This window comes from Colobus angolensis, unplaced genomic scaffold, assembly GCF_000951035.1.
Source record: "Colobus angolensis palliatus isolate OR3802 unplaced genomic scaffold, Cang.pa_1.0 Scaffold39, whole genome shotgun sequence".
In the NCBI taxonomy this organism is placed as follows: domain Eukaryota; kingdom Metazoa; phylum Chordata; class Mammalia; order Primates; family Cercopithecidae; genus Colobus; species Colobus angolensis.
This window is the reverse complement of record NW_012117265.1, coordinates 3,454,350-3,467,313: the sequence shown is the minus strand read 5'-3', so window position 1 is coordinate 3,467,313 and position 12,964 is coordinate 3,454,350. Positions and strand designations below refer to the sequence as shown.

General features: G+C 51.2%; 1 protein-coding gene across 1 annotated transcript in view; it reads right to left on the bottom strand.

The window, feature by feature from the left end:
- The window catches only part of COL5A3 (collagen, type V, alpha 3), a 53,110-nt gene that overhangs the window by 27,362 nt on the left and 12,784 nt on the right, over positions 1-12,964 (bottom strand). The window contains exons 14-34 of the mRNA XM_011954960.1: positions 12,432-12,494; positions 11,684-11,758; positions 11,506-11,589; positions 11,279-11,335; positions 11,129-11,182; positions 10,624-10,677; positions 9,093-9,146; positions 8,960-9,013; positions 8,722-8,775; positions 8,367-8,411; positions 8,171-8,224; positions 7,335-7,379; positions 7,143-7,196; positions 6,965-7,009; positions 4,850-4,903; positions 4,702-4,746; positions 4,504-4,557; positions 2,300-2,344; positions 2,139-2,192; positions 1,900-2,007; positions 1,422-1,475 (exon numbers count right to left, since the gene is read on the bottom strand). Of these exons, the coding sequence (XP_011810350.1) occupies positions 1,422-1,475; positions 1,900-2,007; positions 2,139-2,192; positions 2,300-2,344; positions 4,504-4,557; positions 4,702-4,746; positions 4,850-4,903; positions 6,965-7,009; positions 7,143-7,196; positions 7,335-7,379; positions 8,171-8,224; positions 8,367-8,411; positions 8,722-8,775; positions 8,960-9,013; positions 9,093-9,146; positions 10,624-10,677; positions 11,129-11,182; positions 11,279-11,335; positions 11,506-11,589; positions 11,684-11,758; positions 12,432-12,494 (1,206 nt within the window). The remainder of the gene's footprint in view (positions 1-1,421; positions 1,476-1,899; positions 2,008-2,138; positions 2,193-2,299; positions 2,345-4,503; positions 4,558-4,701; positions 4,747-4,849; positions 4,904-6,964; positions 7,010-7,142; positions 7,197-7,334; positions 7,380-8,170; positions 8,225-8,366; positions 8,412-8,721; positions 8,776-8,959; positions 9,014-9,092; positions 9,147-10,623; positions 10,678-11,128; positions 11,183-11,278; positions 11,336-11,505; positions 11,590-11,683; positions 11,759-12,431; positions 12,495-12,964) is intronic.

Sequence of the window (12,964 nt, the reverse complement as noted above, 5' to 3'; positions counted from 1 at the left end):
GTGTTAGCCAGGATGGTCTCAATCTCCTGACCTCGTGATCCGCCCGTCTCGGCCTCCCAAAGTGCTGGGATTACAGGCGTGAACCACTGCACCCAGCCCCAAATGTCTTCAGGTTCCTCCTCTACTCTATAGAAACAGAACTCATCAGTGATACAATATGGGTATAGTTTAGGCAGAAAAATGAATCTCATCAGTATCCTCACTCATCAAAACATTGGCAAACAAATGTTATGTTTTTATATAAGGACGTTTTTGCATGAGTACATTTGACTGTAAGTTATAATTAATTCAAGATATGTACTATGTGTATTTTATGATTCTATGATTTTCCCCTTTAACTGATATTGTTGGTGAATGAAACTTAATCACGCCACATGAAAGGATCCTACAGTTTTATAATCACTGTCATCATCACCATTATCAACATTATTATAATCAAATTGATGAGATGGAAATTACTGGGACGTCTGTTTCACAGCAGAGAAAACAGGCTCAAGAAACTTGCCCAAGATCGCGTAGCAGGTAAGAGGATATTTGAGCCCAAGTCTGCCTGATGCCAAAGCTCACTTTTAAAAACAATTTTGAGACGGAGTACTCCTCTGTCACCCAGGCTGGGGTGCAGTGGCAAACAATTCTCCTGCCTCAGCCTCTTGGGTAGCTGGGATTACAGGTGCATGCTACTATGCCCAGCTAATTTTTTTGTATTTTTAGTAGTGACAGGGTTTCATCACATTGGCCAGGCTGGTCTTAAACTCCTGACCTCAAGTGATTCACCTGCCTCTGCCTCCCAAATTGTGGGGATTACAGCTGTGAGCCACTGCGCCCGGCCACATCTGGCTATTTATTTATTTTTTTCTTTAGATGGAGTTTCATTCTTGTTGCCCAGGCTGTAGTGCAATGGCATGATCTTGGCTCACTGCAACCTCTGCCTCGTGGGTTCAAGCAATTCTCCTGCTTCAGCCTCCTGAGTGGCTGGGATTACAGGTATGCGCCACCATGCCTGGCTAATTTTGAATTTTTAGTAGGGACGGGGTTTCTCCATGTTGGTCAGGCTGGTCTCGAACTCCTGGCCTTGAGTGATCCGCCTGCCTCTGCCTCCCAAAGTGTTGGGATTACAGCCACGAGCCACCGCACCTGGCCACATCTGGCTCATTTTTGTATGTTTTTGTAGAGACAACGTTTTGCCATGTTGCCCAGTCTAGTCTTGAACTCCTGGGCTCAAGCAATCCTCTCACTTCAGTCTCTCAGGGTGCTGGGATTATAGGCGTGAGCCACTATGCCTGGCCAAAGCCCACATTTTACATTCTCTCAATGGCCCTTGGGGTGGGCAGCTCATCCCCCAAGACCACAGCCTGGACCCCTGGATGTTAGTCTCTGAATCCTGCCCATCTCCATCTCCACCTCCACCCCCAGTTTCCTACCTTAGGTCCAGGGCGTCCTGGATAACCTGGGAGGCCTGGTACCCCAAGCTTGCCCTGCAGAGAGGTTATGGGACAAAGGTCAGAAATTGCAACCTGGAGGTCAGAGGAGGAAAGGTCCGGCTGGCTGGGGCATGGTGGATGGGCTAATGGGATGGAAGTCAGGGAAACAAAGTTCAAGTCCTCGCTCCTGCCTGCTAGGGGCATATCCTCAGGCAGGTCAATCAGCCATTCCAAGTCTCAGTTTTCCTTGTCTGTAAAATGGGATGAAAATGCCTATTGCATGTGTTGGTTATGGAGATAAACACATAAGTCAGGTGCATTAAATTGCTCTATAATGCTGAGCTGAGGAATTAAAGATGACAAGGATGGTAGCAACCTCCTGAGGTCGAAGGTTTAATAAAAGGGCAAAGGGCAAAGGGCAGAGGGAAAAGGTTGGAGACCTCTTGACTGTGGGAGGCTGGAGGGTGGAGTCATTTACCTTCTCCCCAGCTGAGCCTGGGGGCCCCTCCTCGCCAGCCTTCCCTGCCTGCCCCTTCAGCCCCTCGGGACCGTCCTCTCCCCGGGGACCTGGAGCTCCGGGTTTCCCCTGGAAGAAAAAGGAGAGTCTTTAATATCCATCTTTTGTCCTTCCTGCTCTGTCTAGCCCCAGCTCATCCCCTTCCCATCTTCCCCGAGCCCCCCAGACCCACACCACCCCTCATCTGGAGCTGGTCTTACCCGATCACCTTTGAGCCCCACATCGCCCTTGAAGCCCGGGAAGCCGTCCTCTCCCTGGGTGAGAGAGACAGAGGCCAGAAGTGAGGGCCTCGGGGAAGGGACACAGCCAGGACCCCATGATTGGGGCTCCCTCTCCTCTGGTGAATTCCTTCTCTCCTCACCTTCTCGCCTTTCTCCCCCTGGAGGCCCCGGTTGCCTGAAGTGCCCTGAAAAATAAAAAAGCTCTCAAGCTTCTTCCCTGCTTAAGAAGGAACCCAAACTCAGTCCCCTGCTCTAAAGCAGCCAGGAAAGTCCCAAGAGGATGCTAGGCAGAAGCTGGGAGGGGCAGCTTCAGAAGAAACGATCTTTCCCCAGAGACCCCTCCCTCCCCACTGGAGGCCTCCCAAGGTCATCTGTGCGGGGGTGTGCGGGGAAGGCCAAATTTCCAAGTAAGTGATTCCCATCTCCTGGAGACGCTTTGTCCACAGTTCCTTCTGGCAGAAGAAAGAGGATGAACATTCCAGGGCCGGACCTCATTATAAAGGCAAAGGAATGTTCCCCATTGTGCCAGCTACAAGGCGACTCTGTGCTTGGCTATGGAGACAGCACTTAGTACAAGTCTGGATGCTGCTCATACCAAACTCTGAAAACTGCGCTTGGCTGCAACATCTCTGAGCTCAGTGGCTACAATGATAATGCACTTGGATCCAATACAATCCATGTGGTTAGTCTCCAGCCACAGAGAAACAATGTAACTGAGCTTGGCTGCAAGTTGTTCTCTAGCTTTAGCTACAATGTAACTAGACTCAACTACTACAGGGTAGGGACTTGTTACAATGTAACTAGACTCAACTAGGGGTCAATTAATGTAACTAGAAGCTGGGCATGGTGGCTCACGCCTGTAATCCCAACATTTTGGGAGGCAGAGGTTGGAGGATTGCTTGAGCCCGGGAGTTCCAGACCAGCCTGGGCAACATAGGAAAACCTCATCTATACAAAAAGTACAAAAAAGAACAAAAAGTAGCCAGATGTGGTGACGTGCACCTGTAGTTCCAGCTACCTGGGAGGGTGACGTAGGAGGATTCATTGAGCTTGGGAGCTCCAGGCTGCAGTGAGTGATCAAACGAAAAAACCTGCCAAGCCTGGTGGCAAACGCCCATAGTCCTAGCGATTCAGGAGGCTAAAATGAGGGGATTACTTGAGCACAGGAGTTGAAGGCTGCAATGAGCCATGATTATGCTATATATTCCAGCCTGGACAACACAGAAGACCCTGTCTCTAAAAAAATAAAACGTTTAGGGCTGGGTGTGGTGGCTCACGCCTGTAATCTCAGCACTTTGAGAGGCCAAGGCAGGCGGATCACCTGAGGTCAGGAGTTCAAGACCAGACTGACCAACGGAGAAACCCTTTCTCTATTAAAAATACAAAAATTAGCCAGGCATGGTGGCACATGCCTGTAATACTGCTACTCGAGAGGCTGAGACAGGAGAATCATTTGAACCCGGGAGGCAGAGGTTGCGATGAGCCCAGATGGTGCCCCTGCACTCCAGCCTGGGCAACAAGAGCAGAACCAGGTCTCAAAAACAAAACCAAAAACAACAAAAGATAAAAAATGTAACTATGCTTGCCTACAATGTAACTCTGAGGGTGATCCTTGCCAGACTCTGTGCCTGCTACAGTATAGCCAATTCCTTGATTATAGTGTGTCTAAGCTTGTCTAATGCCCCTGCACCTCTATTTAGCCAAGGTGCAGCTCTTGGCTTAACCCAGAATTACTGTGCATATAGATTATGTGATTCTGAGTTTGGGTTAACACAACCCTTGGGCCAGGCGCAGTGGCTCATGCCTGTAATCCCAGCCACTTTGAGAAGCCAAGGAGGGTGGATCACCTGAGGTCAGGAGTTCGAGACCAACCTGGCCAACATGGTGAAACCCTGTCTCTACTAAAAATACAAAAATTACCCGGGCCTGGTGGTGCATGCCTGTAGTCCCAGCTACTCGGGAAGCTGACGCAGGAGAATCGCTTGAATCAGGGAGGAGGCAGAGGTTGCAGTGAACCGAGATCACTCCACTGCACTCCAGCCTAGGTGACAAAGCGAGACTCTGTCTTGAAAAAAAGAAAAAAGAAAAAGAAAAAAAGAAAAAAGAAATAAATGTGTTCGGCCTCTAATGGGTTTAGCTGTTTTCAACAACAAGGTGACAAGGTGACAACCACACTGTAAGGCTGTCCTTGGCTGTACAGCTCCAAACCACAGTCCCACGACATCTGGCCTGACCAACTGATTCCCCTCTCCACACATTCAGAAGTTCCCGATGGAGCTGCGTCGCATCCCTGAACCCAAAGCTGGTAAATCACTCCTACCTGCAAGCCCCCGGTATCACCTACCTTCACTCCCCGAGGTCCAGGATAGCCTGCAGGGCCTGCCGACCCTGGTGGACCCTGGGAGGAAGATAAGGTCAGTGCCATTCCAGACAGTCCTTTCCACATTCTAAGAGTCCTCATCTCTCTCCTCTGTGGCCCCTGACTCCATGCCCTGCCTCCCGACCCTCATCCCCAACCCAGCCTAACCTCCTGGTCACTCACCTGGGCCCCTTTCTCTCCCATGGGGCCCTCATGTCCTGGGTGACCCTGGGGAAGAAACATTCTAAGTTGTCAGAGACCAAAAACTTGCCATTCCAGTTCCCAAGCTTCCCCCTTCTCCTTCCTGCTTTTCCCAGCTCGTGGTTCTTACCGGAGGGCCATCGGCTCCTGGGAGGCCTGGAATTCCTGGGTTTCCAGGGGGACCCTGAAAGAAGATGAACAGCAGGGGAGAGACAGAGGTGCTCAGAGCCCTGGAGCACCCCTAGGATCAGATCTATGCAGACATGCAGCCGCCTCAAGGTTAAGAAATAAGCAGACCTCACTGGCCAGGAAATCTATCCCAGCTCTGCCCAAACTTGCTGTGTGACCCCAGGCAAGCCTATTTCCCTCTCTGATCCTCAGAAATCCACTGCTTCTGGGAAGGTTGCAAGGAAGAATATAAAAATAGTACAAGATTGATAGCCCAAGAGGGTGACTGTAGTCAATTACATGTCACCCAGGTTGGAGTGCAGTAGCACGATCTCGGCTCACTGCAACCTCTTCCCAGGTTCAAGTGATTCTTCTGCCTCAGCTTCTGGAGTAACTGGGACTTCAGCACCTGGCTAATTTTTGTAATTTTATTAGAGACGGGGTTTCACTATGCTGGCCAGGCCACCTTGGTGATCCGCCTGCCTCGGCCTCCCAAAGTGTTGAGATTACAGGCGTGAGCCACTGTGCCTGGCTTCGGGTAATAATTTAATTGTACATTTAAAAATAACTAAAAGAGGCCAGGTGCAGTGGCTCACGCCTATAATTCCAGCACTTTAGGAGGCCAAGGAGGGTGGATCACCTGAGGTCAGGAGTTCGAGACCAGCCTGACCAATATGGTGAAACCCCGTTTCTACTAAAAATACAAAAATTAGCTGGGCGTAGTGGTGGGCACCTGTAATCCCAGCTACTTGGGAGGTTGAGGTAGGTGAATCACTTGAACATGGGAGGCGGAGGTTGTAGTGAGCTGAGATCATGCCATTGCACTCCAGCCTGGACAACAAGAGTGAAATTCCATCAAAAAAATATATATATATATACTGCTGGGCATGGTGGCTCACGCCTGTAATCCCAGCACTTTGGGAGGCTGAGGCAGGTGGATCACTAGGTCAAGAGATCGAGACCATCCTGGCTAACACAGTGAAACCCCGTCTCTACTAAATACGCAAAAAATTAGCCGGGTGTAGTGGCGGGCGCCTGTAGTGCCAGCTACTCGGGAGTCTGAGGCAGGAGAATGGCGTGAAACCCAGGGGGCGGAGCTTACAGTGAACCGAGATTGCGCCACTGCACTCCGTCTCAAAAAAGAAGAAAGAAAAGAAGAAAAAGAAAAAAAACTAAAATAATTTAACTATTGTTTGTAACACAAAGAATAAACACTTGAGGGGACAGATACCCCATTCTCCATGACATGATTCTTTATGCGCATCCCTGTATCAAAACATCTCATGTACTCCATACGTTTATACCTACTCTGTACCCACAAAGATAATAAATAAAATTGAATTAAAACAGTGCAAAAGACATATTGAAATAGAGGATTCATAGGCACACCCCTCTCTTTAAAAATGCCCAGTTGGGCATCATGGCTTTCGCCTGTAATCCCAGCATTTTGGGGGGCCAAGGCAGATGAACTGCTTGAGCCCAAGAGTTCACGACCAGCCTGGGCAACACAGGGAGACCCCATCTCTACAAAAAAGAAAAAAAAAAAGAGAGAAGAAAAATTAGCCAGGCATGGTGGCATGCGCCGATAGTCCCAGCTACTCGGGTGACTGAGGTGGGAGAATCACCTGCGCCCAGGGAAGTCAAGGCTGAAGTGAGGCGTTATTGAGCCACTGCGCTCCAGCCTGGGTGACAGAGTGAGACCCTGTCCCCGCCCCCCCAAAAAAAGATATGTGCAGAAAGAAGTGTGTCTGCCAGGGAAGGCGGAAGCAGATGTGCCAGGGAACAAAGATGAGCCCACAGGGCCTGTACATCTTGGTAATATCTTCTGTGACAGGCTTCTGTGGGCTCTCTGTATCCTGACAATATCCCTTATGTGCACTAGCCTTGGTGGGTTTCTGTTTCTTGCAACCAATCCTTCCCCAACAAGGACACTTTGTAACTCTGGGCTGGCTTAGGGAATGCTGCAGTTTATCACTATCCAGAGCTAACAGAGGGGTCCTGGTGGGAAGATTTTCCTGGCAACAGAGTTGAAGGAAGGAGACTTGAGGAGGTTACGGTAGGTGGAGCTGTCACTCACCTTCTCCCCAGGAGTGCCGATGAGTCCCTGGGGACCGGGGAGTCCCTGGGGACAGAAAAAGAAGATGAGGGAAGGCATAAGAAAGAAGCGGTGAGTGTGGAGGTTGGGAAGCCTGGGCGTGGTCTAAGGTCTCAACTGACCACTCCCATGCCCCATTATTGGGAAAGATAGTCCAAACCTGGGACCCATGGTTTCCCTGCTGTCCCGGAGGGCCTGGTTCTCCTGGAGGACCCTGAGGAGAAAGTGGGGTTTCAGTGAAGCTGAGAGGGGTCATGGTGCTGAGGCGTTAGTGAAATTGACTTGGGGGGGGTCAGTCATGGAAGGGAATAGGGATGTGGACAATCGGGGTCAGAGGGCACAAGGCACGTACCACATTGCCTTTGGCACCAGGAGCACCGTCAATTCCAGTCACACCCTAGGGGGAAAGAGGATGTGAGCCCAAGACAGAGCAACAAGTGGGGAGCCTGAGTCTGAGACACCGAGAGATGCAGGTGGAAAGGTGGGCGGGGCCCCGCACTGCAGCTCATGTTTGTAATCCCAGCATTTTGGGAGGCTGAGGCGGGCGGATCACCTGAGGTTGGGAGTTTAAGACCAGCCTGGCCAACATGGTGAAACCCCGTTTTTACTAAAAACACAAAAATTAGCCAAGCGTGTGATCCCAGCTACTCAGGAGGCTGAGGCAGAAGAATAGCTTGAACTTGTGAGGCGGAGGTTGCAGTGAGCAGAGATCACGCCATTACACTCCAGCCTGGGCAACAAGAACAAAACTCTGTCGAAAAAAGAAAGGAAGAAAGAAAGAAAAAGAAAGTTGAGCAGGCATAGAAGCCACAACAGATATGGACATGCAGAGGGCAGAAAAGTGAGAAAAAAAAAGACATATAGGGGCTGGGAACAGTGGCTCAGACCTGTAATCTCAGCACTTTGAGAGGATTGCTTGAGGCCAGGAGTTCGAGACCAGCCTGACCAACATGGTGAAACCCCATCTCTACTAAAAATACAAAAATTAGCCAGGTGTGATTTTGGGTGCCTGTAGTCCCAGCTACTCAGGAGGCTGAAGCATGAGAATCGCTTGAACCCAGGAGGCGGAGGTTGCAGTGAGCTGAGATCTCACCACTGCTCTCCAGGCTGGGCAACAGAGTGAGACCCTAATCTCAAAACAAACAAACAAAAAGACAGACAGGGATGCAGAGAGCCAGTGACACTCACCGGGCGACCCGTGGGGCCAGGGGAGCCTCTGGGGCCAATCAGTCCTCGTGGACCCTGCAAGGGAGCAGGTGAATTATCTCCACATCACCTCTGTCTGGCCTTATGAGTTCCCGGGAGCCTGTAAGTCCTGGGGCCCTGGGAGTCCTGACTCCCTCCCCTGCACCAAGCAAGGGGCCCAGGGATCCCTGATACTCACCGGCTCCCCAGCCTGGCCAGTGGGCCCTGAAGGTCCCTCTGATCCCTGTGGGAAAGTATCATTACTTGGGAACAGGAAGATATAACCCTGGGAGAGCCACCTCCTCTCATCTGGGCAGCCCCTTCCAGGGGGTCTTGGAATTAAACCAAGATCCCTGGAAACCTGCAGACTAAGTCCATGGGATTCCATTCAAGCACCTGACTCCAATCCTAGACCTGCAAGTCTCACCTCCTCACCCCACAATGTGTCCCCAGCTCTCAGGCTGGCCACTGAGACCTCCAGATCTTCCTCTCTGATTCTCATTCAGGCTTCCAAACTTACTCTCCAAACCAGGCCCTAACTCTTCCAAACTTACCCTCTCACCGTCCTCTCCTGGGGGACCGGGTTGCCCTACATGGCCAAAATCACCCTGGAGAGGGAACAGAGGGGAGTTCAGAGTGGAAGGGTGTGGGTGGAGAGAACAGCCCCCTGGGAAGGCAGATGAGGTGTGAGGAGTGACACGGGGATCATGACTCTGATACTGAGGAAGGAGAACGGGGAGTTGAATACTGGGAGGAGGGCTTAGATCTGGGGGAGGGACCTCACACACTCACCCTTTGGCCCTTCTCACCAGGCAGCCCTGGGAGGCCATCGAAGCCACGATCACCCTGTCCAGAGACACCAGTGAGCCTTGACCCCATAAGCCTGACAGCCCCCACGAAGTCTTACCTCAGCCCCATCACCTACCTTAGGTCCGGTGTCCCCTGGGAGGCCCCGAGCCCCATCTGCTCCAGGGCGGCCCTATGGAGAAAGTGAGCCCAAGAGTCAATGATGAACCCTCCCCCAAATTAGGAACCCAACTTCATCATCATCATCAACATCATCAAGATTTTTTTTTTAGACAGGGTCTCACTCTATCACTCAGGTTGGAGTGCAGTGGCACGTTCTCAGCTCACTGCAACCTCAGCCTCATGAGTAGCTGGGACCACAGGTGCATGCCACCATGTCTGGCTAATTTTTTGTATTTTTGGTAGCGATGATGGGGGTTTCATCCTGTTGCTCAGGCTGGTCTCGAACTCCTGAACTCAAGCAATCCACACGCCTCAGCCTCCTAAACTGCTGGAATTATAGGCACGAGCCACCACACCCAGGCTAAGATATTATTTTTAAAAATGTATTTATATATTCTAGAGCTGAGGTCTTGCTCTCTTGCCCAGGCTGGAGTGCAGTGGCATGATCATGACTCAACACAGCTTTGAACTCCTGGCTCAAGCAATCCTCCCACCTCAGCCTCTCAAATAGCTGGGACTACAGGTGCACACCACCACGCCTGGCTAATTTTTTATTTGTATTTTGTGCAGACACCGGGTTTCGCCATGTTGCCCAGGCTGGTCTCAAACTCCTGGGCTCACGCCGTCCTTTCACCTCAGCTTCCTAAAGTGCTGGGATTACAGATATGAGCCACTATGCCATGGTTGATTTTTTTTTTTTTTTTGAGACAGTCATTCTCTGTTGCCCAGGCTGGAGTTATATATATGTTTTACGTATTTAAATATATATATATATAACATATATATAACTTATTTTATATGTTTTATATATTTATATTATATATATAAAACATATGTATAACTTATTATTATTATTATTTGAGACACAGTCTCACTCTGTCACCCAAGCTAGAGTGCAGTGGCTCACTGCAACCTCTGCTTCCCAGATTCAAGCCATTCTCATGCCTCAGCCTTCCAAGTAGCTGGGATTGCAGGCGCACGCTGCCATGCCCGGCTAATTTTTGTATTTTTAGTAGGGACAGGGTTTCCCCATGTTGACCAGGCTGATCTCAAACTCCTAACCTCAAATGATCCACCTGCCTCGGCCTCTCAAAGTGCTGGTATTACAGGCGTGAGCCACTGCGCGCAGCCAATCATCTTATAAGCACCATTATATGGTGCATGACTCTATCTGAAATTGACTTATTTGTCATTTCCTTCCATGTGACAGGCCTCTTTTTTGCCATGCTGTTTCTTCCACTTCCCCATCCGTTCATCCGGCTCTATTTCAGATCTCCGGGCAAGCGTCACTCCTGCAGGCAAGTCCTTCCTGACTCTACAGCCTGGCCAGATTCCTTTACCACATGCTTAGCGGAGCTGCCATTCTCCACCTTCAGCACTCTTGTCCCACTAACGACACCAGCAGACTCCAAGGTCACAAAGCCAAGGCTCATGTTGGGTGTCGAGGGATGGATAAGGGGTGGTCTGGGGACCTTGCTGTCACTCACCATCTTGCCCACTCGGCCAGGGGGTCCATGAGGTCCCTGCAGGCCTCGGGGACCCTAGAAGAAAGAGAAAAGGAGGAAGGAAAGGAAAATAAGAAGAAAGAGGGACTTATTCTATTGTACTAAAAAAAATTACAGATGGGGTCTTGCTATATTGCCCAGGCTGGACACCTGGGCTCAAGCAATACTCCCTCCTCAGTCTCCCAAGTAGCTGAGGCTACAAGGGTGTGACACTGTACCCAGCTTGGAAGGACATGTTTATTTATTGTATAGACAGGGTCTCCCTATGTTGCCCAGACTGGTCTTGAACTCCTGGCCTCAAGCAATCCTCCCACCTCGGCCTCCCAAAGTGCTGGGATTCCAGACATGAGCCGCCATTCTCTAGGGAAGTCATGAATTGCAAGGGTATCCCCAGCCCCTTTGGCATTTTCCCCATCCAGCACTGTGTCCTGTGGTCCTGGGGGAAGGCTCTTCCCATCCGATCCTGCCCTATCTCCACCAGTCTCACCTGTGGCCCTTCTGCTCCCGCCTCTCCTTTCAGACCTGGATACCCGGGGAGACCCTTGGGGGAGGAGAGATGGAGAAGTGTGGTTAGAAGATGATTCTTCTCCACTAACGGCATGCACCGCCCCCTCCATGCAGTAGTCCCCTTACTCACCACAGGGCCTGGGCGCCCAGTGAGCCCCACTGGACCAGGGGGACCTTTCATAGAGAGCTGGAAAGACAGAGGAATCAGAGCCTGGGGCCTCCCACAAGACCCCCAACATTCCCCACAGAGGCATCTACAGGAGAAAAATATCCCCCCTCTCCTGCCCAGCCCCTCCTTACGCCCAGGCTGTATCACTCTCTGGGGTTCCTCCCACTATGTCCACACCTCCCACTCACCTGAGTCTGCTGCAGAACTGCCTGAGCCTGGGCCTGCTGGAATGAGACTGGGGGTCCTTTAAAGGAGCCGCCTGCAAACTGGAACTGGGAGGAATTTAGCGGTGAGGGAAGCCCCCAGGAGAGCCCCCTCCTGGACCAGGACTCCGCTCCCCAAGGCTGGACCACTCCATCTCCTTACCGGCATCATGATCACAGTGCCCGGTGGGCCTCGGATCCCATCAATGCCGGGGATTCCCGGGAGGCCAGCAGGGCCCTGAGAGAGGGATGGGGGAAGAGAGGTGGAGACAGGGAGAGAGGGAGAGAGAGCGAAGACAGGGGAGGCACAGAAGGATGAGTCAGAAGGAGAGAGAGAGGAAGAGATGGAGAGAGACAGACAGAATCAAAGAGGGATCATGGCAAGGAAAGAGAGAGAGAGAAATAGAGAGACGGGGAAAGGAAAAGACAGAGATGGGGACAGAGACAAAGAGAAGGGGGAGAAAGACAGAGAAGGATGGAGGCAGATGTAGCGACATACAGAGACAGAAACAAAGAGAGACAGACAGACAGAAAAGCCAGGTAAAGAGACAGAGATGGAGAAATAGAGAGAGAGGCAAAGATAGACAGATGGGGGGAGGGAGAGAGACAGAGACCCACAGAGAGAGACAGAAGAGAGACAGAGACAGAGTCACAACAGGAGAAAGAGAGAGATGAAAGACACGCAGAGACAGAGACAGGCAAAAGAAGAAAAGCAAAGAGTAGGCCGCAGAAACACAAGGGGAACCGGAGAAATAGTTCACAGATGGGAGACAGAGAACAGAAGAGGTCAGCGCCAGCCCTGAGATGGTGTTCCCGAGTGCCACGCCCTCATATCTGTGTTCAGACCATCATGCTCCCAGCCCCAAACCTCACTCCTCTGGAAAGTATACACCCCAGTGGGAGTCTCTTACCTGTGGACCAGGGTCGCCGGGGAATCCTGGGGGGCCAGGAGGGCCTGAGGGGCCAACCACCCCCTGTTGGGGACAGAGAAACAGGAGTCACAGGAAGTGCAAAGTTTGAGCTAGGCTGACTTTCAACCTACCACTCACTGACTCTAACCTCAGGCTGACCTCCCTACCCCACTACAGAGTCACTCCAACTCCCCCAATGTAGTGCTGACCCACACTCACCCCCAACGCTACTCTCTGACCCATATTCTTTTTTTGAGATGGTCTCACTCTGTCACCCATGCATGATCATAGCTCACTGCAGCCTCCAACTCCTGGGCTCAAGCAATCCTCCTATCTCAGCCTCCCAAGTAGTTGGGACTACAAGTGGGTACCACATGTTTTTTTTAATATGAGGCTTTTTTTTTTTTTTGAGTCTCACTCTGTTGCCCAGGCTGGAGTGCAGTGGCCAGACCTCAGCTCACTGCAAGCTCTGCCTTCCGGGTTCACGCCATTCTCCTGCCTCAGCCTCCCGAGTAGCTGGGACTACAGGCGCC